Genomic DNA, 27,299 nt, shown 5'->3' on the forward strand with positions numbered 1-27,299 from the left:
TGTATCTCAAATTACCACATTTTTGTTAGCCTCCAAATTACATTTTAACTCTTTCACCCAACAAATATGTACTTTTGTGAAGAACAATAAAAACAGTAGTTTACTTTGTAACATTTTTAAAACTTATTTTAACATTTTTTTAATTATTTGGAAACCATAAAACTAAAAATAAAAACATAATAGGTCTTTAATATCTTTAGATAGACCTGACATTATACATGTGAACACACATTTGCCAGCCACTATATTAGGTACATTATTTCAACTACTACTTAACACAAACATCTAAGCCAATCACTTAATGGATTTAGATATAACAACATACTCAAGACGACCTGCTAAATTTCAAAATGTGCATCATAATAGCAAAAAATATTTATTGATTTGATTTAAATGATTTTGAATGAGACTTGGTTGTTGGTCTGAGTATTTCAGTTACTGCAGATCTACTGGGAATTTCAAACACAACCATCTCTAGGCTGTGCAGGGAATGGTTTGAAAAAGGGAATATTCACTGATCAACAGTTCTCTGTGTGAAAAAGGTCCTACCAAAGGATACCTTAGAAAAGTGTTCAACAAGCGTACGCAAATATTAAATATTAACCTACATATACACCTGACCTTTGTAACTTTACTTCAGGCTTCAAAAGCAACTTAAGCAGTCTTGTTAAAAACTACTAATATGCTCTAAATAATGACTCATCATCAGAACACATGTTTAATAAGAGCAGAATTTATTGCACTGTAACTTTTTTCTCCTTCACTTACACAAAAACGAATCTCTTAATTCTTCTTGTCTCAATACATCACAAATAATTTAACGAAAATCAACGTGGATCCTACAGATTCAGAAAGAGCACACATTACTTATTGACAATTACAAAAGGCATGGTGGTTTATTGTAAACCCATTAATAAGACATTCACTGACTGTTTTACAAGTCTATGCTCTGATGACAAAAATGGGAAAAAACACTGAAAAAAAAAAATCAAATAAAATCATTACCAACAAGACAAAAAAAAAAAAACCAAACAAACATTGTGTTCCTTTTGCTTGCTGTTCTAGTACAACACTTATTAACACATTGAGGCAATGAAGGCATTCTTGTGGCAAGAAGCACTTCTGTGTACTGTATTTAAACAACTGTAAAGCTCGTCAAAAGTCACAACCACTGGCTTTTGACTCGTCTGACTTTGTTGTCCATGATCTGTCTGATGGAATTCCCAGATTTCTTTAACAAGAATATTTACAGATGTAAAAAACAATCCAAAAACCAAAGCATTTGCTTAAGCAAGAGCAAACGGTACAGAATTATAAATATGTAAAAGTTCACTATCATACAAAACCTTTAAAAAAAATGCAACAGCTTTTTATAGGAAATACCAAGAGGCGTCAGCTTTCCCTGCAGAGTTGGATCTGATATAATATTTACATTGCATTTAGTAATTAATAGTCATGATTATCAAATAATTTAACATTTGCTATAAAAATAAAACTGACTGACTATGGCTTTTGTCCTGAAATATATCGTTTCCCGTTTTTAAATCAGTCACAGGATGTAATGTACCGAATTTCCCAGAGGAACCCACCCGAGGGATTAATAAAGTTTTATCTTATCTCTTATCTCTCTTATCTAATGTGCTTTTACTCCCAGAAGGTGGTGGTAATGCAGTTTGCAGCCACCATTGCACATAAATGGAAACTACCAACAACCCGAAAAGATGGAAAAGTCCAGCCATCAAAACTCTCTGTGAGTAATAAACGACAATGATGTCCAGCGCAAAATGGTCCAGGTAAAGCCAGCATTTGACATCTACAGGAAGTGGTGTTTGAAAAGGGCTGGGGAAATCATCAAAGACCCCAGTCACCCATCACATGGACTCTTCACCCTCCTGCCCTCTGGGAGGCACCACAGGAGCCTCCAAACTAAGACCACCAGGTACCGGAACAGCTTCTTCCCCACAGCTGTCAGACTCCTGAACTCTGCCTCCTGACAGCTGACCCACGTTAACACATGGACTGAACATACACACACCCACAACCACCTACACACACACACACACAATGGACAACTGTATATTCACATTCATAACAGCTTCTGTTCATTCATAACATACTTCATACCGTGTACATATTACATACCACAATAGACCCATTTCTGTAATATACTTACATATCTATATCATTGCTAATATATATTGTAATATATCTATATCATGGCTAAAGCACTTCTGGATGGATGCAAACTGCATTTCGTTGCCCTGTACCTGTGACATGTGCAATGACAAAGTTGAATTCTATTCTATTCTATTCATTTTAGGGGTTAACTGTTCTGATACAGAATTTTCTTTTTGAGTTGCCATAATAAGACTGGCCTTGTTAAGGCCGTATTTAGAATGACATAGTGCAAAAGTGCAACCTTCTCTGAGAAATGCAGACAAAAATAACACAGAATGGAAAGAAAAAAAAGCTCTCACGTCGACTTGTAACAGAAAAGTGTAAGCCAAGAAGGAAAGGGAAAACATACAATCTTTTTGTCACAAATAACAAACTGTCATCAGTGTGAGAGTGTAAAGCTTTCTGTAGTATTTCCAGTATTTGCTTGTAAGCCTTGAAAACCATAGCTCTTTGCAGATCTTTTACTCAAAGTGACCTTCCTGAATTGATTTTTAACTTCTCACTAGTACCAGAAAAATACACAATAAAGAACCCTGTTTGACCTCAACACCTGGAATGTCCAAAAAATTCAAAACTATGAAGTAAATCACAAGAAAACGAAAAGCAAAAACAAGTTAATTCATTTGGTACGACCAGTTATTTGGCGGGTTTTTCTGATTCGCTTGCATGTGCACGCTCTTTATGCTTATGAAGTTTTAACCAGGTGGAGAACTGTTCCCCACAACTAGTGCATTTGTAGGGCTTCTCGCCAGTGTGCATCCTCATGTGTCCTTTCAGGTCGGTTTTGTGACTGAACGCCTTATCACACACGGTGCATTTATACGGTCTTTCACCTGTATGTGTTCTGGTGTGCCTTTTCAAAGTCGTGTTGGTAGCAAATTTTTTCTTGCAGTAGGTACACTTGAAGGGCCTTTCCCCCGTGTGCACTCGCAAATGATTCTTGAAAGCAGAAGAATCCGCAAACTCTTTACCGCACTCGTTGCAAGTGTAAGGCTTCTCACCGGTGTGGATTCGCATGTGCTTCTTCATGTTCACACAGGCGCTGAAGCTTTTCCCGCAGGTGCTACATTTGTAAGGCTTTTCCCCAGTGTGAACCCTGGCGTGCAGGTCGAGATTATAACGTCGGTTGAACCCGTTTCCACAGACGTCGCACTTGAAGGGTTTCTCGGCTGAATGAATCACTAAATGTTTATTTAAATCCCAACTTTCCCGGAACATCTTGCCACAAGTCTCACATTTGAACGTCTTCTCAACTGTGTGGCTCTTCATATGAAATTTGTAGTTTTTGAAGTTGGACATCACTTTGCCACACCGGTCACACTTGTAAGGATTTTCCTCATCTTTGGCATTACCACCATCATTCTGGCTTGATGCTTTTAAGCGTTTTTCACTTTCCCTATGTCTCTTCTTTTGTGTTGGATCAGTACTTCCACTTGATTTTTTGCTCCCATTGTTGTTTCTCTTACTGTGTCTTGCCTCTGTAGTTTGGGTGGATTCCCCACTCTGATCCTTATGTCTTTTCCGTTGTGTTGGGTCGGTGCTTCCTCCTGATGTTGCGCTCCCATCATTTTGTCTTTTCAGCAGTGCTGCTTCCTTACTACTTGAAGACTTTGCGTCTCTATGTCTATGCTTCTTTTGTTTTGTTAAATCCCTGCTTCTGGTTGATAATGTTCTCTGATGTGTAAGTTTCCTACTTGAGGTTGACGTAGTACTTGTAGTCTCATCACCAGGCATCTTATTTGGCGATGTTTCTGTACTTTCGGCCAATGTGGCTTCGTCACTGTTAGAATTCTTACTTTGTGCCATTTCAGTGTTTGAAGGAGAAGCTAGTTTTCCTTCACTCTGCTTCTTTTGTGCTAGGTCAGGACTTGAAATTGAGGATGTGTTCCCCTCAGTGGGTTCTGCCTGAACTGGACTTTCATTTGATGCTACCTGTTCATGGTCACTAGTCTTATTTTGAATTGGCTCAGTACTTTCCATTGATATGTCGTGACATGTAAAGTCTGGTGAAGGCTCAGTGACATCATTTGCGTCCCAGTCTTTATGCTTCTCATTTGGCATTAACTGAGGAGTTGTATTTGATGACATTTTTCCAACTTTGAGTTTCCTACTTGCAGCTAAATCAGTACTTCTGCTTGTTTTTTTCTTGCTGTGTTTCTTTCTAGATGCATACTCATCACTTGTAGCTGATGTTTTCTTACCACTGCTTTTTTCATATAGGCTGACAGATGAGCTTGATTCCCCATCGTGACTTGACTTATTTGCCGCTGGCTCACCATTCCCTTTTAACGGGGGGCTCGCTTGATCGTGTTTCTCATGTGGCGTTACATCGGGGCATCTAGTTTCTGTTGGGCTCTTTGTTAGTGTTTGTTCAGTGCTTTTTGTAGATGTTGTGTAGTCACCACTTTGTTTTGTGTTAGTCGTTAGGCCAGCAGTTGCAGTTGACGTTGACGTTTCATTCCCATCTATATGTTTCTTGTTCGGTGTTGGCTCAGTACTCATAGCTGATGTGGTCTCACTATTACATCTTACAGTAGGTGTTAACTCAGAATTACTGGTTGATGATGTGTTTTCAATGTTACAACTTCTATCTGATGCTGGCTCATTGCTCTCATTGGTACACACCTGTCCTTCCTCTGTACCACTGTTTGCTGTGCTGCCCACATCATTGTTTTCCTTATCTAACGGCTGCGCTGCTGTAATAGCTGATGATGTGTCCGTATCGCCTCTTGTTGGTGTTTCACTTCCATAGTTACAAGTTATGTCAGCTTGACTCTCCCCTTCATCTGAGTTGTGACAGAAGAAGTGGTTGTCATCATCTGGAGGTGGTACTGGAGAACTCTCTCTGTCACGTTCCTCTTCATTAGGGACACTGGGTTTGGGATCATTACTTGCAGCAGGATTCGTTTGGTCAGGACCTGAAGGCTGAGACTGATCACTGTGGACACTTTGATCAGTTGAAGCTGGAGTCACCTTAGGAGCAGCAGGTGCCTGCTGCTGTTTGAGCTGCTGTCGTTCCTGACTGATGCACATTTCCTCATGCTCATCTTTAATCCGTGTAATATCAGGCTGAACAGTGGAGTCACTCTGCTGCTGACTCAAAGAAGTATTTGCAAGATCTAGAGGGAGGAAGGAAAGAATGGGACAGTGTTTAAAATACTATTTTTTGGCTTATAGCCATTAGCTAAAAATGACACTTTCTGTATGTACATTGTTTATTAGTGATAGAATTTAAAAGCCATGCATCACCTTGAATGTGACAGCATTCATCTCTGTGGTAACTTATAAGGATTAAACTGCTGATAAAAACTGTAACATGCTTTTAAACCGTCCCTTAGTCGTGCTGCAATAGGCTTAGACTGCTGGAGAACTTCCCATGATGCACTGAGCATTTCTGTTTCACTCACCTATCTTCACTCTGAGTGTTTATGTATCACAATTGCATTCAGTCATTAGTAATTATTTAATTTTGGCTGGACATCTAAATGTTGAGGTTTGCATTCTAATACTGTAGGCTCTTTCCCTACAATGTAAAGCGAATTGAGGTGACTTGGTTGTGAATTGGTGCTGCATAAATAAAATCGAATTCAATTTTAAATTGAATTGTATGAATGTATTGGTTTCTGAAAAAGGAGCAAAAAAAGTTTCATTCTGTAAAAAGCATTTCCAAATAGCATTTCCAGTAGTGCTATAGTCACAAAGACAGAGACCTGTAGGTGGGTGTTTAGAGCTAAAATCTATCTACGGAACTGATAACAAAACAAAACAAAACAATAATTGTAGTATTCGACTGACCTCAACCTCAATAATGAACCGACTTTCATTTTCAGGATCTAAATTTAAAATTATAGGACTGCCTCTTTAAAATCTACAAAGCACCCAAGTGGGAAACCAGACTCACCACCAAGCACACTAAAAACTATTCTCTGTGAGTTTAAAGGTATAGGCCAAAAATGTAGACGGCAACCCCGATGCAACCTCACCTAAAGGCATTATTTGGCACATCAAAAGTTATTTATCTCCTCATCTGATCCTGTGGACTTGTGCAAATCATTCATCTGTGAACTAAGAAGCAGAACAGGACAAGCCCCGTGCAGTCCAGGGAGAGACCGTGCAAATTACAGCTCTAATAATTAATGAGGATGTGTCCTCATCATCATTAACGACAACTGAGACACATACTAGTAAGACACTGGATACATTTTGTTCTAGCTGTTAAAATGAAACCTGCTGGGAAGTTTGAATGCAAAAATGTATTGATGTGATATGTCACCAACATTTTGATCAAAAATAGTATCTCGGTATTGTATCTAATAACTCCGCTTAGTTGTTCATTTCCATTGCTTGCTGAGACACAGATGTGTTAATGATTGCCTTGTCCATAACTCATTACCCGCTCGACCTTACACGTGACATGAGACGACTTCCCCAAGACATGCATCATCTATATAAAGCTGGGCATACACTGTGCGATTTTTGGCACGAGTCGTGCGACCGTTTTGGCGATCGGTCCGATTTTGACCTTCATCGTGCGTCGTGCATCGTGTAGTATACGTGGGTTAACGAGAAGCGATTAACACCTCACGACCAGCTCCCGATCATCAATCGCTTGGTCGTGAGGGTGTCACCGCAGCTTCTCACACTGCGCACGCGCAAACACAAATGTCAGCGAAGAAGACGGCGCGGCACGGCAGTGCAGCGTGAGATCCGGACACAAGCGATGGAGGCACAACTTGTAGAACTATGGCAAGCTCATCCGAGCCTTTTCGATGAGGCCTCACAAAATAATCACAACAACCGTGAAAATAGTTGGGTTTACACTGCTGCTCAATCACAGCTGCAATGCTAATGTTTTTCATTAGCAATTTAGCAAAGTTGATGGTGGTGGTGTGCGTGTCTGTGTGAGTGAAAGACAGAAAGGGAGAGCGAGCGAGCGACAGAATTTCTGTTATAACCTTCATTTTATGGACGCACAGTGTGAGCACTCAGGTCGCATCAGAGCATCGGGCCGTATAGTGTGAGACCCTGCATCGTGACCTACGAACATCTAACCCCTGCGAGTCAATCGTACAGTTTGAGCAGGAGCTAAATGGCGCGACTGAAAAAACCACACAGTGTAAGCCCAGCATTACAAGGATCTTTGGTTCAGCTGAGGATTTGAGGACTTTGTGTCAGCTTTTGTTACATTACCGAGGTACAACATCCAGCTATTAAAAATAAAATAAATTGTGTAATTCAGTGGAAACCAAATGGTACATTATACCTGTCAAACTGGTCTGATCACACAGTGATCCTGGCACAATTAAGAAATGAATATCTAAGGACTGATTCATTTTAACCAGTCATCGTTTCAAACATAACAGGACTCTTTACTGAGGAGCAAGGTAATCTGACCGACCTTTATCCTGCAACTTTATCTCCGGTGTGAACACCGTATCCAGCAGCCTGCGTTGACGTGCGATTTCTGACTCGTACTCTTCTACTCTCTTTTCAAACGCTCCCAGTATTTCTTGGGCAGCTGCTGTTAGTCGATCACAGACAAACTTACGCATGCTTTGAACGGGATACATTGTTACATCTAAAATGTAGACGCTTTGACTTCGAAGCTGCCTAAACTTGCGCACTTTTCTTTTAACTTCCGCAAGTGATACTGGGCGATACACACATCCTGTACCCGCTCACTACCACCACCTACTGTCCGGCGTGCAAAAGGCATGCATATGTCACACTTACATGTTTCAAATAGTCAAAGAATTTTTAATATTAAGAAAAATCATTTATAAAAAATAACTCGAGTAAATACAAAATGCAGTTTTTCAATGATGATTTCATTTTGTAAGGGAAAAAAGCTCTACAAACTTGCTCTCTACAAACTCTACAAACCTGGCCCTATGTGAAAAACAAATTGCCCACACTGCTGACCACAAAAACCACACAGAGTGATCTCATATTTCCTCCCAAAAACCCCTGAACACTGTTTTATGTACTTGTGAAATTCTTTCTATGGAACTGTAAAGAGCACTATGATCAATATTTACATATATAAAGCGATACAGTGGTTGCTTTAATTAAATAGTTTGAAAGAAAGATAAGAATTAAATGCATGAGTTTCTCTTTCCAGTATTACATGATATGATATGCTATTATATTATATGATATACTACAGTATTGTTTGGACTGGCCACGTTGATGGCTGTGGAATTAAAACACGATGCTTTGATGTTTTTTAAGTGCATAAAGGGAGGCATAGGTTAAGTTGTTATAGGTGCACAGATGCTAAAAACAGGTCATTTTGTGGGCCATAAGAACCTTGAAGGACCTAAGATATATCTGCAGGTCAAGTTTGGTTGATCACATCCTGAGCTTGTAGGACAAATTGGCAGACAGAGAAAGAAATACTAATACAAAGATGTTGTATATTATAGCTCCTCAAACCAATTCATGTTGCTGTGAGGAACAATTTGATGTTATGGAAAGATAACAGTGCTGTGAGTGAAATAAAAATGCAAAACACACACAGGGATATAGTCAAACTGAGCATTTAGTGTAACATTACATAGATATACAATAATTTCAGGGCAACAAATACTGCAAAGAACAAAATAAACACAAAATGCCAAAGACTTTCAGACTGCATAGATGGCTCTTAGGATTCTTTTTGGTATCTAAATATCTGTAAATGGAGATGAATACAGTAAAACAAGTTATATAGCCTAAAATACTGACTGGGCAATGCTACCTTTATTGTCTATTGTTACTTCAATAAATCAATCCCCTTAACTAATTTTAAACAGCCACTATTAACTTCCTTCATTAGTTAAACAACACGCAAGTTTGATAAAGACATAAACATGTTTTACATTTAGATCCAGCATCATGTATCTTAACTGTTTTTCTCTACAGTACACGTTACAAGAGGTTAGCTAAAATCAGCCCTTGCTATGTGCTATATATATATGTAATAGTGTATACTGGCGTGCAAATTTACTAAGTGAAAAGAAGAGAAGAGAAAAGCTAAAAAAAATAAATAAGCAAACAATACTGTAACTTCTGTAAGTATTTCAGTTTTGTTTTTTCTACCATTTGTTAACAGGGAAACTGTAACGCTGACAAGTAAAAGGCTTTCTTCACTGTGTTACCATAAAGTAGAAACATTCACATGTAACCTAATGAATGCTAGGCTGGCCTCAGGTATGTAGAGCAGCCTCAGAATAAAAACAATAAAGGCAGATATAAATATGTTATAATTAACAAATTCATGTTGAGGGTTTCAGTGCTTTCAAAAGTTCCACAAAGCATCTCATTCACAATTACAGCAGAAATACACTGAGAGACAGCCTGCTGTGCATTTCCTTTTAAATGATATAATGGATCAATAATCAGGAGCAATAAGCTAAACAGTGACTTTTTGTAATGAGAAACACCAAACATAGTCTGGCTCTAACTGCTAAACTTGTAACTGGGAACATTTCAATCCAATCACCTTGTGTCACACTGAACTGTGCACATTTTTGCTCCTCGCTAAACAAAATAAAATATCTCCAAACATCAGCTGGAGTTGTATGAAATTGTGATGGGTATTTCGCAACACTGTTACTAGATACTTTTACTTTTGGACTTTAACAAACAAACAACACCAACACAAAAAAGCAATGAAGTTACAAAACAAATATTCATGAGCTCTCGAAAAGAAGACGTACAGTTGCATACGAACATTCAGGCACACAGAGGAAAATGGCGTATACTGTTACAATTAGAGATATTTTATTTAATACAGACACTGTGGCGTGTGCATGTCTTCTTCTAAAGGCAGGAACTCTAGGCCTTTGAAGCCAGCCGAAGCAGCAAATGGTATTAGTTTGCCAGCTGAAATTTGACCAGCTGACAAATACTGTGAACAGACTTGTAAAAAGAATTTATACGATGCAAGAGATGGATATAAAGACATGAAGGCACTTCAAGCATGAAAATCTACTATTCCAAACCCTTATGTGTTTGAAAAGGAGCTGCAGGAAGGTTTTGCTGACACGTGAGTGAATGAGCATCATGCATCACTGAGACCTAATATGCCAACATGGTCCTGACGTACACCCTCATAACAAAAGTCAACATCTACAGAAGTCATGGTGACTGGGTCAAGAAATCAAAACTGGGTTTTTGCAGCTACAGTCACGAAAAACGTGTTTGGAGACAAGGAGGAGCAGCTTTTCATATATCAGACCCCCACAACCAATCTGCAAGGCAGAGCGGGGGGAAAACAAATCATAAATCCCTTTTACATTCCCCTCTAAAAATCCGCTGCGGCTACGCCTTGTGTCAATGTAGTTTTCTATAAGTGGGACTTTTCCATCTGTGCTCAACGAATGAGTGTGCCATGACCCATTTGTGCCCACAGCTGATGGTTCTGCCTTATTTGTGTATCCCCTAAACAGGTTAATGCTTTTTAAAAAGTCCTAACACTTATTATCAAATGTAAGCATTGAAGTAGAAGACTGAGGTGTAATTAAATATTAGTGGTTTGTTTTAGTCTTGAAGTGAAAAACTGAAACTCTATATTGTATCTATATTTGCATATACAAACACTTACCGTAGTCGAACGAATGCAGCCTTAGATACCGTATCAAGCTTGATGCATAAAAGAATCATTTCACATAATTGCTGCACACAAAATTATAAAATTATTGCCTTTGCAGATTTTTCGTGTGCTGTTTCTTTTACATATAGTCTGGCAAACGTCTGGCTTCACACATGGACTTACAAGATAGCTGCATTTGAAATGTCACATATTTTGCAAGAATACGGTTGCTCGCCCGTGTGTTTTTTTCATGTGAACCAACAGAGTAGAACGACTCCTGAGACATTTCCCGCATGTTTTGCAAGAAAAGGGCTTCTCGCCTGTGTGGATTCTGACATGAGCATCCAGTATTGACTTCTGATTAAATCTTTTACCACAGATGTTACAAGAAAATGGCTTCTCGCCCGTGTGAGTTCTTTTATGGACGTTCAGTATTGACGTCTGGTTAAATCTCTTTCCGCAAATGTTGCAAGAATACGGCCTCTCGCCTGTGTGGATTCGTTTATGAACGTTCAGTATGGATGTCTGATTGAATCTTTTACCACAGATGTTGCAAGAATATGGCCTCACGCCCGTGTGGATTCGCAGGTGTCTGATTAATTTGGAATTAAATGGAAATGTTTTTCCACAAGTGTCACATTTGAAAGACTTTTTGCTTGCGTGTGTTTTACAGTAATTCATCAACATTGCAGGATTATGTATATGATTGCCTTTGTGACTTATCTTCTGTGGTTTTGTCTCTGCATTTCCAATTGACATACAATCCTCAGGCTCGTCTTCTTTGTCAGGGCTTTTAGATAAATAGGAACTGTGAGAAAAGAGCTGGTGGTTGGTATTTAGCTCTGCTTCCTCTGAGGTTTTAATAGATATTTTGACTAAGGAATGTTTTTCTGTTGCACTTACTAATTCACTCGGAATCAATCTCAAAGTCTGATCTTCAGCGTTGTCACCTTTCTCATAAGTAAGAGGCACAATGCAAGTATCAGTCTCCTGCTTCAGTACAAGATGCTCTCTGTCCTGACTAGCGCAGATTTCCTCTTTAACCTCTTGATCCAACCTGGGGTTCCTCTCCTGGAAAATGGGCTGCTGGTCAGAGGCAAGAACCTCCTCCTCTTTACAGGCAAGCTGATGTGGGAGCTCTGGAGGGATAAGTGAAACAAACAAACAAACAAACAAAAAGTTACACACTGACAGAAACTACACAGATTTTGCTACCCACCTAAAAGTTCATAAATATTCCATATACTGGTGTGTGCAATCCAATGTCAGTAACAGAAAAAAAGTAAAATAAAGAAAACTACCCAATAAAACACGTTTGAGGTGGAAGGGATTTGAAACAAATAAATAGCATTGTAGTTGCCGCTCAATTTCATGTTGCCAAATCTGATATTTTAAACAATGTTGTAGAATAAATTTCAGGTTTTCTTCCGTTTTGATTGATCAAAAAACGAAAACATTTAAGAATATGCAAAATTAATTTACCCTTTTTAATTTTGCATATTTATTTCCTATCTTATTCATAGCCTTTCCTTTTTTTGTTTTCTTTAGGTCACGAGTAGTTGTCCAAGCATTTCACTACATATCGTACTGTGTATGACTGTGTACGTGACAAATAAAATTTGAATTTGAATAGAAAAAATGCTTAGCAAACACCGACTCCCAGTTTTTCTCTCACACTGACAAAGATTATAGACTGAGGTCGATTCGACACGTGCTGTGGTAATAGAGGCACGTTCATATTCCCATCCTCACAACCCTGTTGGGATAAAGAAAACAAACTAATAGGACTTTAAACGAACAGGATCTAATATAAGTCTAAAGCCTCCATTATTTAACTGCAAATTATATCAAACGTGTAATTAAGGTGTTGCGGACCTATCCTGGGTAACTTCACCGCAGGTTTGCAGACGATGTCCAGCAGCCTGCGCTGACGGCTGATCTCTTCTTCGTACTCGAGGATAGTTTTTTCAAAAGCGCTGAATATTTCTTCAGCAGCAGCAGCTAGTCGCTCGTTGAAAAACTGTCTAAAATGCTGAACTGAAGGCATTATTGCCTTGTTACACATATATTGTTCCCACGCACAAGTCGATGTTTACGCCACCAGCCCAGTTTCTGTTTACTTCCGCTCGGTGTCACACTAGAAGATCCGGCTTTGGAAGCGAGTTCACCCTTTCATTCCTCTCCCTCCTAGTAGTTGATCTATTCCAGTCGCTTTCACGGGGACTTTTAGTTATTTTTTTCTGCGCTGCTGTAATTATACTACGTATCTTTAAGACACTTGGCATGAGGTAGTTTCGTTAAAATGTAACGGTGGACATGCCTGAGCATCCACTCAAAGCAAATGTCTCATCAGTAGTTCTCTTTCTGAGCATGAATACTGCTGCCGTCTTTGATCTTCTCACTCTCCACGTTACTTCCACTGGCTCGTACAGTGTTCCGACACTGAAAGTCAGGCAGCTCTTCGTTCCGCCTTTACTTGTTGCCTTTTCATTTAGCAAGAAGGCTGTGCCTCTACTATCTATGATCTTACTCCGCTTTTGGTATATAGTCTACTTTAAATATGATCAATATTCATAGTACTAAAAGTCTTTTCAAAGACTTTTGAAAGTCTTAACACAAAGCCCGTTCCTCTGCTTCAAGGGGGAAGTATTTCTGGACGGAACTACGTCCTGCAGCAAAGGCTAACTTACACTAAGCTATGAGGGGTAGCTGCTGTGGTGAAGGGGGATACGAGATAAACAAAGACAAAACTGTTACGTTTGGTTTTAGATCGGATCTGGTTTCATCTCGGTTTCGGTATATGTTTGGTAACTTCCACAGAATCTAAATGGGTGCACACTACTGTGCCATTTGTAGACAAACAACATTCAACGGGAAGGGACACATTTTCGGAAAAACTCATCAAAGTAGACTCAGAGTGGTTCTCCTTAAATTCACAGAAAAGGTATGCAGATTGTAGATTTTTTTTTTTAACTGATATTTGATATTGAGAGTAGTCTGTGTTTTGTGCAGCATGATCTGACCCTGGTAGAAGTGATGGAGGCAAACTGTTGTTAAAATCCTAGATTGAACTCTTTTCCTTCTGAGTAACATTAAAAAGTATGATTCCCAAGTTGTGTAGCGAAATATTGTGAGTCCATTATCTTCTTTATTATATGTATATGATTTTAAGTCTACAGAACGGCCACCATGAGGTGCGTCAGTATTCATAATAATCATAACTCTGATACCACCAGCACGTCACGCGTAATGTGCCCTGCTTCTGATTAAGTAGCTTGAGATCATCCTTTCATATCTAATGCACGATACAACTTAAATAACTTTAAAGCATCATAATTATTATTATTAATATTACTATTATATTTTTCTGATTGTGTATTATATATTTTAACAATTTGTTTTTACTCGATATACAACATCTGTATATATCATTATGATATTACCTTTATATTTCTTTGAAATCGGACAGTAATATAGTCTGATTTACTATCATGTATATTACATATATTTTTCTTTATCAGTAAGGATTCAGACTCGTTCCCTAAAACAATTTATTTGAACAAATATTTAAACAGTTCATTTATATATGTCCTCAAATACTGTAATGTACATACTTGCATAGTATGTCTTTGCATGTCAATAAATTTGGTCTATTTTTTTTGTATGTACACAGTAGTTGGAGATTTGCACATGTTAGTAGCAGTTTGGGGATTTTCTTGTTATTTATTCCTGTCCTTTTTTACCAGTGAAATAAATACATCCTCATTATAAAGTTGTTTTCAAGTCTTTGAGAGTTTTATCACATTATCTTGTATTTAGCCAATGCAGCCTTGATCTGAAACAACACAAAATCGACAATAAACACTGACATACTGCCATTAGTAAATGTCATCTTATTTAGAGATGGGAGTCAACAAGGCCAATCTGAGAACTACTGTTAGCCTTTCCTGAATCAGCTCTTTTAGTTCTTTTGTTTTGTAAGCATATATATAAATATATAACCCTATATAATTCAACAGCACCACAAACTACACTCTCCAAACTGATTATATATATTTTTTTAAATTTGTATTTTTTAATTTGAATAATAATAAAAAGTAATATTTAAATGCAACAGTAGAATTGTGTGAAACTGTTTTAGCTCCAATCAGAGTCTAACTTTGTCAGTTTTCTATGTCTGCTTCATCCACTGTCTCCCAGGTGAAGGAAGCTCGCCGAACACTTAAGAAACCCCAAGTAGAAAAGTTTGATTGCACCCAGCACAAGCAGACATTCTGGTGCTACTGCTGTGGGTGTGAAATTGAGAAAAACGTTACAGATGGCAACATGACTGTCCTTTATGGAGGCCTGTTAGAACACATGGCCACGTGAGTCTTACTTATAAGGTTTTATTCACTGTATTTTGTTTTGTCTGGAACCATTTTGATTGCCTTTGATTGCTCAGATTTCTTCAATTTCCTTTGCTGTTTTAAAGCAATCCATGTCTGGAAAAGTGTTTTAACACATTTTCAAAAAACTGTTGTTTTTTTTTTCATATAAACTGCATTTAAATGCGTATTACTTAACTGGCTGTGTATACACATGCTGTTGTAAAGAAGAAGGATAGGGTTAATTGCTTACGTGTGATGAAACAGGAAAGATCCTTAAGTGACTGATAAGACACAATCAGGAAGAAAACGCTGACGCCTGAATTACTGTTTCCATTTCTTCCTGTTTATGTGCCAACTTGCAAGTTGAGTTTTTAAAATATCTTTAAGATGTTTTGTAGACAAAGACTACTTTGACTACGATGACCTGGATGACTGAGAACCTTCACAGACTTTAAGATGTTTCCCAAACCTACACATGCAACAAAAATATGTAATATGTCCAGAGGTCACCAAGACCCATTTGACCACAAAACATACATTTCTCAAACATTTGCTGAATGAATATAGTACACCTACTTTATTTTTTCATATGAATTTATATGAGAGTGTATTTAAAGTTTTTCAACTATATTTTATTTCAGCCCAGAACACAGGAAGAATACACACAAGTTCTGGTGGGACAATAAAGCTGACCCGAAGTTTAGAGACAAAGTCATCGTCACAGAAGAGGAAACGGAAAGGTAGACCTACTGAGCCATAAGTATTCAGACATTATTAAAGTTTGTTTGTAAAATTAAATGTATCTGCATTGACTGTTCTGTATTTTTCTTTAGGTTTAAAGTTGAGGTGGCAAAGGCATTGGAATCATTTGTGGAGAATGAGGATGAATACATTAAACAGGTATTGCAACCTTGTTTTTAAATGAACTACATATAGCATTCTGTTTTTGGAGTAGTGAAGCACAGTATTGATAAATGCTAATATAGTTACATATATAGAGGTGTTTTAAATGTTCAGTTCAATTTATTGCTGAATTATCCAGCATCTCAACATCTGAAAGTCAGCTCTGAAATGCAGATGTAGTTACTTAGAGACTGTTTTCATCCTTAGAGTCATTTTTCAGTATAATTAGTGTCTTAAGGAAGGGTACATTATCCAGGTTTGAAACCTTTTGTTGGTAATTATTTTTTGTTTTCTCTCTTTTTTTGTGACTGCAGCATGCTGAGCATATACGAGCCCAGGAAAGGCATCGCCAGGAGGTCTTACAGTCACTTTTAGAGGTTTGTTTTCCAACGATGCTGTGGCAGTATCCATCACTGTGGCATTAACTGGTGTTTGTTTGCACGTAAGATTGCAAATTCCACCATTCTTCAGCTAAATAATTGTAGGCTCCTGTTTAACTCTTGAAGAATAGTGTGGCTGGTTAACCTTTTGGTGTAAGAAGAAGGGCACGAGGTTTATATTAACATTTTGGGTAATGTTGTGTGTAAGGATTGTAATGATAAAAGCTGAAATGAAACATGATTAGATGTCAGACTTCCTCTGTGAACCACTGTTGGCTTTTCCTGAATCAATATCAGCGTGATGCAGAGCCTGAGTTGTTAAACGGACCCAACGGCACAGACTCATCTGTAGAGAACTCTGTCAGGTAAACCATTGTCACATCTGCAACACTGTAGCTATTCTACACTCTCATCAGTCTCACTTCAAATGACTTGTGTTTTTGTTTGGGGATCACCTTGTCCTTTGGGCAACAGCTCACAGTTTATGTGTCAAGGATCAGACCAGCAGGCGGGGAGCAGCTTTGTGGACTCGATGGGTGAAATGCCGTGGACTCCAGCAGGACACGGCCTGACATTCATAGGTTATCAGGTAGACTGGCAGCTTTTATTCAAAAAGTATTCACTCATCTATACATATATATATGCAATGTTATCATACAAATGCAATGACCTCACATGAACGCTTTTTTTCTCTCATACAGGATTCATCGAACAGTGGAAACGTTCATACAGGTACTGTGATGTATGACTTGAGGTGGCGGTGAAAAAAATATATATATGTGGTTGTGCAAAACAACTGCTTTTGAGAGTTACGCAGAACTTTTACTGTTCCTGCTATTTATAACATTAATACATATAAATTCAGTATATATACTCACTGGGAACATTATTAGATTCTCCTTGCTAGTACCTTAATTCCTGGTAGCATAGATTCAACAATGTGCTGGAAAGATTACTCAGACATTTTGGTCAATATTGAGATGATATCTTGTGATCTTGTCCCCAAACTTGTACATCAGACATCTGCTTAGTCATATTGCATGATGAATTAAAAATAAGTGCTTAATGATGTTGACCTAACTGCATTGTGTATCAGTGGACAAACTTTGGTTTCTGTTAAGCTAATACATTGTTTACTGGTTTCCTGTTGTGTTTTTCAACCTTTCTGAAGCTTCTGCATGAAACTATTTTGTCTGCTTGATGAAGCATTTTAACCTGTGTGTGCTGTAGGTGCTGTCCCTCCTTGGCTCCAAGATGATCCTGTAGAAGGGACCTCCAGAACTGCTGCAGAGCCAGAGATTGGCCCATCACTCCACGAGTTCCTCAAACATAGTAAGGACGATGATTGCTATCATCAAATGACATGTAGCAGTGTCAAGCATTTGTTGCATCACTGTCATTTATAAGTAGCATTTTCGTAAACACTAGAGCTACAATCATGAAGCTGCTGTTGCTGGAGTTAGTGTGAGGAATTAAAAATAACATATCCACATAGACTTGTATAAAACCAGTTAAAAAAATCTGCCTGTAATGGGAGTATAATGACATCTCGCTTTTGCCAGAGGAGCAAGAGAAGCTGAGGAAGCTTCCTCCGAACAGAGTGGGGGCCAACTTCGATCACAGCTCACATACAGACGCCAACTGGCTACCTTCCTTTGGTAGAGTGTGGAACAGCGGTCGACGCTGGCAGTCCAGGTTAGTTGACAAAGCTCTTCATTGCACCTGGTTTCCATATATGGTGTTTTGGGACATGTTTGGGCAGAGGAATGACTACAGAGACAGGAGAAAATATCATTCAGATATTTTCAGTGTTTTATGTTTGTCTGCACTGTTAGCCAATAGGCCACATGATCCTCAATGTGTCTAAAATCTATGGTGTTTATATTTGTGTTAAATTTGCTTTCATGGGGATGAAATCATGCTATCACTTTTTAAATGTTAAAGATCTCATCAACACAAGGGAAATATAGCCCACCTGTTTAGATTCATACAGAAGATCAAAATATTGTTTAATATCCACCAGATTCTTGTCTGCAAGATGCTGATGCATTAAACGTTTTAAAGTATGACAGTCACACGTCAAAATGACCAGTGATGTAGGAAAAGCTAACCTTCAGTGGACTTCATTTTATCATTGTTGTACTGTAGAAGATGACTTGAATACTAACGCCATTTACTGCAAGTCAGACAATACTAAGTTTTGTTTCTGCATTTTTTATTTAGTGTGTAATTTTGTATTTTATCACCTGGAAACTCAGGAAAGCTGCAAAAAAAGCCTGAAACAGTTTAGCACTTTACTGCTGAGCCAAATTTGTCCATATAGGTTTTTTTTCTGTTGTTTGAGATTCAACTCAAGTAAATTAGCTTCTCTTGTCAATGCATGTGAATATGTTTTTGTTTTTCCCACAACAGGCACCAGTTCAGGCAAGAGGAAGGGCAGAAGCACAGACAGAAGAGGAGGAGGGAATATGACACAGAAGGGTCAAAGAAGATAAAAACAACTGATCAGCTGAACACTTAATATTTAGCATGGCGTGTGAGAATAGAGAAGTGATAGTGATGTATATAGTGTGTGACTTGTTACTTATGGTTATAATGAGTGTTTAAGGAGCTGGACTGGAAATGTTTAGGTTGATAAGACACCTGTACATGCATGGCAGTACATGTAATTGTATTCAAACATCTTTTCAAAAACCCAAATTTCAAGTATTGCTATAAAGACATTCATTTTGTATTATAAGTATTGGCTATTCTTTATTAAAGAAAAGTAAGCTCTGTTTTTTGTTTTATTCTTTAATAAAAAAAAAATTAACTGCATGTTGCACTTATAGTATAAGTGAGGACATTCACTTATTTAATCAACTGTAAAGACTTTTATCAAGTCCTGGATTCTGATCAGCAGTTTGCTTATGCTTAGATCTGAGGGCAATACGACTGTTACAGCAAGTAAACAGAAGGGGGCGCAAGGAGCTAAACTAAAAAGCACCTTTGTGTGCCAAGATGAAGCTAACACAGGCATGGTGCAGTTTGTCATTTTTAATGATAAGGTTCTTTTCTGTCTTTATGTGACAGGAAAATGTATGTGATTGAATACTACTGTGCTTGTTGAAGCAATGCAACCGTGAAAAATAATACACATAATAATAACAGCTGTTTTTACCAAATAATAAGGTTTCATTTCCTTTTTCAGAGAATGAATTACTGGAAAATGTTTGCAGACACCGCATGCAAATTTTGTCGCTTTTGGATAAATGTCTTTAAAAAAAATCTGTCATGACCCCACCTTTGTGGTCCCACGGCCAAAACTAAAAATAATCATACACCAAAGATATTCTGTTAATGGGAAATTTCAAAAAGAAGTTGAACAAATGATTGATACAGCAGCACTTCCTCTTGCAGTGCATTATAAATACACCAATGTTAAATATCACCTTTATTAACGCAGAACAGAGAGCACTGTGACGGTATCATAACATTAGTTGTTATGTGGTTACCACCATAATACCCATCAAGTGTACGCTGGATCTGAGAGTAATATATGAACAATAACACATCTCTATTGTGTGCCTGTGCATAAAGTTCAGATAACTTTTAAAGAACATAGGAACGCTGATATGATACTCGGAAAAGGACATTTTCTCTTTGCCATGCACAAAGGGGAGTAATCCACTTTTCCTCAACACGTGTGATTATGTGGTACACGCTTTTTAAACTCGTGCATTAATTATTTTTTGACAGATTAGAATTGTGTGGTAATTAAAATAAGAATAAATGACTCATTGACTGATTTAGTAATTTTGAGTTTATTCAGTAACAGACACTGGGTTTATTACTAAGAGATAAAGTACTGAGAAGTAACAGCCAAGAGCATCAAACTCAGTATCCCATAGTCCAGGCGCAGAGCTCAAACGCAGTCTTTTTTATCTTTTCAGGCTGCATCGTCGTCACAGAACAGTATAATCAGGCCCCAGTGTACTCTGGGTAGATGGGCGTGGAGTTCAGTGCAGCTGCAAGGGGATACATGTTGCTGAGCTATTCTTAGCTCTGTGACAACATGCTGATTTAGAGCAAATGGAAGGAAAAGAAGGGGGTTACCTACAGTACTGTGAATTTAACCAGTGCATAAATACAAAAATAACTAAATGAATTACCACGCATCCGTGACAGTAATTATTAAAGTCTTATTTTTTAACTTTAATTTCGTGTCATGTATTATTTTAAACACTAATGGATAAAACAACTGTCGGAGCTCCAGCACAAAAAGCTATCCTTGGCACTGAAGACTAGGAGGGAAGAAAATGCACGTGTACTGGGCGGCTCTTGGGGTAATCCTTAGGCCAATCAGAGAACAGTATGTTTGAATAAATCTGCATAGTTTAAAAAACTACAAGTGATGATTGGTTAAGGGAAATCCAAGCGGCGAATCGCTTAAATGACAGGCGCTCAGCTGGTGAATAAGCCCCGCCTTTGGTATTTTTACACGCAAACCCCGGAAATCCTGTTACTTAAAGGGACAGAGGAGGAATTTAAGGCAAAGGCTGAAACAACGAAAACAGCTGGGAGTGCACGAAAAAGACTGGCACAGAGAGGAAGGGAGTTAGCTTTGTTAGCTAACAAACTATTTGGACTATAGAGTGAGAGGACGAGTTCAAGACTGTCCGAATATTTTACCTATTTGATATACGGTTAATGTTGCTAACGTCTTTTAGCTTCGAAGTCGATTTTCGGCCCATAACATCAGCTACCTAGAAACCGACAACGCAGCAGTCAACACGGCAGACAGACAGTAGAAAGGCCAAACTCCCAGACTGCACGGACGTCACTTCAGACTGCCTGGCTGTGTTTGATAATCTGAGTCTATATTTTTCGTGAGGTGAGTAGACTTCGAAATCTTGAAATGTGGCTGGTTGCCTTCCCTTTAATCTTCTGCATTGTGTGTACTTTAAAGGTAGGGGTGTGTTGAAATGGGTTAAGTTATATCCTTTGCATTGTGATCATGCATAGAGATTCCTTATCATAATTGGGAGTCTAGCAGAAGAATGAGCGAAATCCAGCCTGATCCAGCTGATGACCTGACAGTAGCTTGCATGATGTAGGGGGCGTTCCCCTGCTTTGTCTGCCTTCCTCACACTTTCTTTATGTGTGCACAGTCTGCATTGGTTGGGGACAAAGTGCTAGAATTTCCCAGTGAAATCCCAATGCATAAATCAAAATTAATAGTGTGCGTGGCATTAAAATGATTATGAGATAAAACGGTTTTTATTTTTTTTTAATTATTGTAACTGCGCACTGTGCTCCTGGGATTGTGCATATATGGGCCAGGCAAGAAGGATCAACCAGCAGCGGTATATCTGTGAGATTGTGACTGTAGCTCAGCGGGTGGAGTGATGATGAACATTGTACAGCTAATAGAAGAGGGCATATAACTGATTGCAGTCGGTGTATTGTTCCCTTGGATTGCACTTGGGAGTTGCATTGCATCATGCATTGAAGAGTATTGATGATGGCACAGAACCTTTGTCACATGCATATGCAAATAAATAAATAAATATATAAATGTAACAAATCAATGAGTCCTATATTGCACTGTTAATATGCTAGCTGCAGTGCACCATCTCTCATTGTCCTGACAAGCAGAGCATGAAGGCAATGACATACACATTAGGCATGTGTGTGCAGTCTCACACTGCATCATCTATAAAGAACACGTGCATATGGGAAAACAGCAGCTGTCTTACATGTATGGAAACTACAGATTTTTGCACACACTGCAGCACCAAATACAGCTGCGGCTCATTATTCTTCTTCTCTTGCTTGTCCATGCATTGCTCTGACAGCCACCCCCCACTATTCTGTCTGGGAGAAAGCAGTGGGCTTTTGTCCTCAGCTGAGTGTGACGTCATGTAGATCTTTGCTGTATCCAGCCCCGAAGGCAAGATGCATGTTGTTCAGCAGGCCTGGGTCTGGGCTTGTCCCATGCTCAAACACCTTTTACTTAAGTTCCCTCATGCTTAGGTACACAAGGACAATTTAAAAAAAAAAAAAAAAAAACACAAAATGAATTCAGTCTATTCAGGTGAGATAGAGAAACTTGGATAATCCTCTCACATTCAAAGAAAAGGAAGAGAGGGAGTGATCAAATACAAGAATGGATAAGTGTATCAACCTCCATGCATGAAAAGAAAATAGCCAGAGGAAAGCCCCCGTTGTGTTGTTGGGGTTTTTTTCTGCTTCAAAAAATTTAGCAACCAACACATTCAGCCAAATTAAATGAAATCAAATTGCATGCTTCTGTGCATACTAAGCAGGCAAGAACGTTGAGTTAAGCAAGAGTAGGATCATGAGTAACAGTCTGTTTTTCAATGGTAGTTTGGAGGGCCACCAGTATCTATTTAGGCTAAGGGAATGAATGATTCTGCCGGAAGAGAATAAAATAAAGTCCACAAAAACAACATTACATACTTTTGCATACACTCTATCTTTGAGCAAATCAAAAATAACTTTTGTATCATTTGTCTTATGGTGGTTTTCGTCTTTGATCACGATTGTTCTTTAGCATTTCTACCTGGCAGCAATTTGATTGTCTGTGTAAAAAGTGGGGGTGGCTATTAAATGCGTTGAGCAGATGAAGGCTTGTTGATGAAGGCTTGTTGTCAGCTCTCCAGTGTATCTCAGCAGGATTTGATGCCAGAGATTACAGATGATTGTGTGGGTTAGATCGAGTACTCAGCACTGCTCTGGGGCTATATTGATCTCTAGTGTGTATGTGTGACTGAGTGTGCCCAAGCACGACTGTGCTCTATCCTTATGGGAGCTAAATTATGTTTATTGAATAACAATAAACAAAAAAATACTAGGCATAAATTATTAGCTTTAAGAAAAGAGGAATGCAACAAATAAATTTAGATAATAAGTATGCACAAGAATTTGATGTGACTTTTGGTACTAAACCACAGAAAGCAGTGACCAGCTGACAGGAATAGTGTTTCTCATTTTAAAATGCAGGGAGACTACCACTGTTGGGTCTTCTGAATAGAGTTTTCTTTTCTTCAGTGTCACTTTGGGATTCTACTTGATAATTAAAAAAAATCTATATGCAATGGACAAGATCAAACACAAGGATGAAATCTCTGTGATCTCAGGTCGTCAGGTAGCACTGCACTGGTGGCGCATATGACTCTGGAAATGACTGCATAGGCTTGGGAATACTTCTGACAACCACTATCAGTATAACTAAACATGATTCATCCCCATATGGAAAAGATATATATAAATCTTATAACGTTTGTATCTGTCTTGTGTGAAACTTGTATGAAAAGCATACAACACTGAAAACAGATATAAGATCCCTTGAAAAATTATATTAATGAAACTTGTATGTTTTGGGTACTTACTAAAACAATATATGAAAGTAATGAGAAAGCGGCCACTTTCATGAGTAAATCATACAAGTTTTTACTATTTCTTTTCCATATGTGTCAGTACATCTGAAGTCAAAATTCTACAACGCAAAAGAAAACAATAATAATAATACATTTTATTTAAAAGCATCTTTTAAGACACCCAAGAACACTTAACAATAGAATAAAACACAGGACAATGTCAAGACAAAGAACAATAAAAAAAATGTGAAAAAAGAAAATAAATAAGATCGTCTCTGGGACTGACTTCATTTATAAAGAACGGACCAAAGTTTAAAACTATCCTGTGATTTTAATAACCAAAGTATTCTTTTTTTTTTTTTTTTTTTTTAATCTGTCATTATTTTTCCCAAGGCTAAATAGGAGAGGCCACAGTTCAAAAGCCAGATTCTGTAACAGCGTATGAATCAATTAGTGCATATAGCCTGGGTAAGTTGCACATCTATGACGGTACCATTAATGCCATCCATATATCTCTTTCAGGGAAGGCCTTCAGTATTGCATAAAGATGATGTACAACCTCACTCAGAATGAGGAAACATTTTTGTTTTTAAATGTACAGCAGCTGGGCTCCTCATTTCCCAAACACTTACAAAGTGTTGTAAAAAGAAGAATTAATGCAACAGAGTAGAGAAACATGCCTTTGCCCCAGCTTTGGAAATATCCTTACCTGACTTTGTCCAGAGAGCATGTGTAAAAAGGGCTTGGTACACACATTAATCAAACTTAGCTTCAATCTTACCATTAAAGGTCACACAGTCCTCCTAACAGTCTACCAGTAAGAGGAAGTGGTTAGTTCTCTTGCAATCATACAGTGTCCCTGTGTTTCTATTACTGTAGTTTTCAGAAGAATCAATGTGGAGGTTATTGAAGAAAATGCCAAAGAATTCTGTGATCCTTGTTGGCAATGTTACAGTGGTGGTCACGGATAGTCAGAACTGTGACAGCTTTGCAATTATGAAGACTCAGGAATTATAAACAGGTCAAGTGTATATTAAATGTTGCTCAAGTTGCTCAAACAGCCTAAAAGTGTTCACATGTTCCAGTTTGCCTTCTTGTCAATCTAAGATTTTACTTTTGATTGCTCTTGTAAAGGGAAGATACTGCGTATTATGCTGGAGTGGCTTGAATGACACATCTAAGGTTTCATCTAGCGTGGAAGCAGTTTGCAGTGACACGGTAGAGCAAAGTGAATTACATTCCACAACTTCAAGTAACTACAGGTGAAATAACTGCTGGTGATCAGTATTTTAAAAAATAAATAAATGATCTCAAATACATGTATTTTTGTTATACCAAGCTGCTTTGGTGTCTGCTCTAAGTTAAGTATGTAACATCTTTTATAAATGACAGACATGTCTCCAATTCTGTGTATACGTGTGTTATATGGGCATTCTAAATAACTATGCAAATAGACAAACCAAAAATTATTGTTGCAGTATGTACAGCTCTAGAAGAAACATAATGATGCATTTTAAAACTACCTTAAATAGTTACCAATTAACTTCACAAAAAGTGTGTTAAGCAATAATAGGAATTGAAGATACTCAGTAGGTTTTTCGACACATGTTGGAGAATTACACAGTTGCGTTTCTTGGCTTAGGGTAAACTCAAACGAACTCCATGATGTTGAGATCAGTGCTTAGGCCTTACCCGTCTGTTACAGAACACTTTGTTTTTCTTGCCACCGAACATAGTTTTTATGACACTGAGTGCAGATTGAATTTGGATAAAGTCACAAGTTTCCATGATGGTATTGCATCATCTAAAGTACTTGAAGCATTTGTAAATTACTCTAAGCTGTTCGTCCCACATTGCTGCTTGCTTGCTTTACATCTTAGAGGCTCAACCAAGACAAGTTCAAACTTTTGTTCCTTCTGAGAAAATATCTCCTAACCTAGACCTTTTCAAGACCATTGACAACACAGTTGTGTTGCCAAGTTTGATAAATGACCTAGGAATGACCGTGGTATTGATAGATTGTTAAGCTCTGCAAATATTGGTGTGGCAGGCAGGGTGGCTGTGGCTACAATGTAGCTTGCCATCACCAGTGTGTGAATGTGTGTGTGAATGGGTGGATGACTGGATATGTAAAGCGCTTTGGGGTCCTTAGGGACTAGTAAAGCGCTATATAAATACAGGCCATTTACCATTTACCATTTATTACTGCCTGTTACCTGTGGTAATGCAATTTATAATTTATATATTCTGTATTCAGTTATGAAGGCTCTAATTGTTGGTTGCGAGCTGCCGCTTAGATGCTTGTATCTGCCCGGGGCTGTTGATGGGTCTGTATGCAATGATGGGCGTAGCTGCGGGAAGTTTATTGTTTTTTTTTTTTTGTTGATGAGTGAGTATAGGGGTGGGATTTAATACGTTTTCTTCGTCCCACTCCTTTTTCAGGCAAGTTTTGTTTTTTGTTTTGTGTATTTTATGTTCAATATAGGTATTTGTTGTGCCTGAAAATGAATAAATAAATGAATGAATGAATGAATGTTAACTTAAAGGGAAGCAAGGAAAACTGCTCCTTGTTACCACAAAGCTTATGTTGTAGTAGAGAGTTTTACCCTCTTCTTCACCCTCTTCTATTCTTGGTCCAAGGTGGTGGAATGAGCTATTGGAAACAGATTAATCATCTAAAGCAGTCTGGCTGAGCTGGTCCTGTGCGGTATCGTTTTGAGCTGGTGGCTCCATCCCCAGTATCCCCTGAAACAGGAGGTGAGGCAATACAAAAGAACTGATTGAATCAGGATGGGATACTATCCTGTCATCTGCAGCCACTGCTGAGCCTCATGAGGGTCTGAAGGAGAACAATGGATTTTGTTGCTGCTGCAGCTCACCTGCTCCAAGGTTTGATCTGTTGTGCATTTAGCGATACTCTTCTGTGTATACTGATTGCTATTTGAGTTATTGTTGCCCTATTACCTTGAAGCAATCTGGCCATTCTCCTCTGACCTCTGACATGAACAACAAATTTGTACCCACTGCTAGTCACTAGATATTCTCTCTTTTTCATCATTCTTTGTAAACCGTAGATGTGACTGTGCTTGAAAATCTGAAATACCAGAACAGCCTGTCTGGCACAAGCATCCATCCATCCATCCATCTTCATCCGCTTTGTCCGGGGCCGGGTCGCGGGGGCAGCAGCCTAAGCAAAGAGGCCCAGACCTCCCTCTCCCCAGCCACCTCCTCCAGCTTATCTGGGGGAATACCAAGGCGTTCCCAGGCCAGCCGAGAGATATAATCTCTCCAGCGTGTCCTGGGTCTGCCCCGGGGCCTCCTCCCGGTGGGACATGCCTGGAACACCTCACCCAGGAGGCGCCCAGGGGGCATCCTTGTCAGATGCCCGAACCACCTCAGCTGGCTCCTTTCGATGTGGAGCAGCAGCTGCTCTACTCTGAGCCCCTCCCGGATGGCCGAACTTCTCACCCTATCTCTAAGGGAGAGGCCAGCCACCCTTCGGAGGAAGCTC

At 38.6% G+C, this 27,299-nt stretch overlaps 4 protein-coding genes across 7 annotated transcripts in view; 2 read left to right on the forward strand and 2 right to left on the reverse strand.

Annotated features, from left to right (window-relative positions):
- Window positions 1-713: 713 nt before the first annotated feature.
- On the reverse strand, window positions 714-7,817 carry LOC101474835 (uncharacterized). Of its 2 annotated transcripts, none has more exons than XM_004546930.6 (2): window positions 7,577-7,817; window positions 714-5,297 (listed from the first exon to the last, which is right to left on the reverse strand). In XM_004546930.6, exons 1-2 carry the CDS (start codon window positions 7,746-7,748, stop codon window positions 2,815-2,817), a joined length of 2,655 nt encoding a protein of 884 aa, XP_004546987.3. In that variant the 5' UTR covers window positions 7,749-7,817; the 3' UTR covers window positions 714-2,814. The 2 variants fall into 2 exon arrangements, with proteins under 2 accessions (XP_004546987.3, XP_012773538.3); XM_012918084.4 differs by lacking the exon at window positions 7,577-7,817 and adding an exon at window positions 5,428-5,595.
- Window positions 7,818-8,700: 883 nt separating this feature from the next.
- LOC101474555 (uncharacterized) lies at window positions 8,701-13,182 on the reverse strand. The gene is made up of 2 exons (XM_004546929.5): window positions 12,629-13,182; window positions 8,701-11,892 (listed from the first exon to the last, which is right to left on the reverse strand). The coding sequence occupies exons 1-2, from the start codon at window positions 12,816-12,818 to the stop codon at window positions 10,958-10,960; spliced, it is 1,125 nt and encodes a 374-aa protein (XP_004546986.3). The 5' UTR covers window positions 12,819-13,182; the 3' UTR covers window positions 8,701-10,957.
- Window positions 13,183-13,314: 132 nt separating this feature from the next.
- cenatac (centrosomal AT-AC splicing factor) lies at window positions 13,315-19,183 on the forward strand. The gene is made up of 11 exons (XM_004546928.3): window positions 13,315-13,697; window positions 14,954-15,120; window positions 15,765-15,863; window positions 15,957-16,023; window positions 16,341-16,403; window positions 16,704-16,771; window positions 16,881-16,995; window positions 17,108-17,138; window positions 17,637-17,738; window positions 17,969-18,101; window positions 18,819-19,183. The coding sequence occupies exons 1-11, from the start codon at window positions 13,581-13,583 to the stop codon at window positions 18,925-18,927; spliced, it is 1,071 nt and encodes a 356-aa protein (XP_004546985.3). The 5' UTR covers window positions 13,315-13,580; the 3' UTR covers window positions 18,928-19,183.
- Window positions 19,184-20,889: 1,706 nt separating this feature from the next.
- atosb (atos homolog b) overlaps window positions 20,890-27,299 on the forward strand; it is a 29,853-nt gene continuing 23,443 nt past the window's right edge. Inside the window, exons 1-2 of one of the 3 annotated variants that reach the window (XM_014407194.4) lie at window positions 20,890-21,279; window positions 26,429-26,545. The gene's annotated coding sequence lies outside the window, so the exon portion shown is untranslated. The other 2 variants (XM_004546924.5, XM_014407195.4) reach the window with 2 other exon arrangements.

This window comes from Maylandia zebra, linkage group LG12 (assembly GCF_041146795.1).
Source record: "Maylandia zebra isolate NMK-2024a linkage group LG12, Mzebra_GT3a, whole genome shotgun sequence".
In the NCBI taxonomy this organism is placed as follows: Eukaryota; Metazoa; Chordata; class Actinopteri; order Cichliformes; family Cichlidae; genus Maylandia; species Maylandia zebra.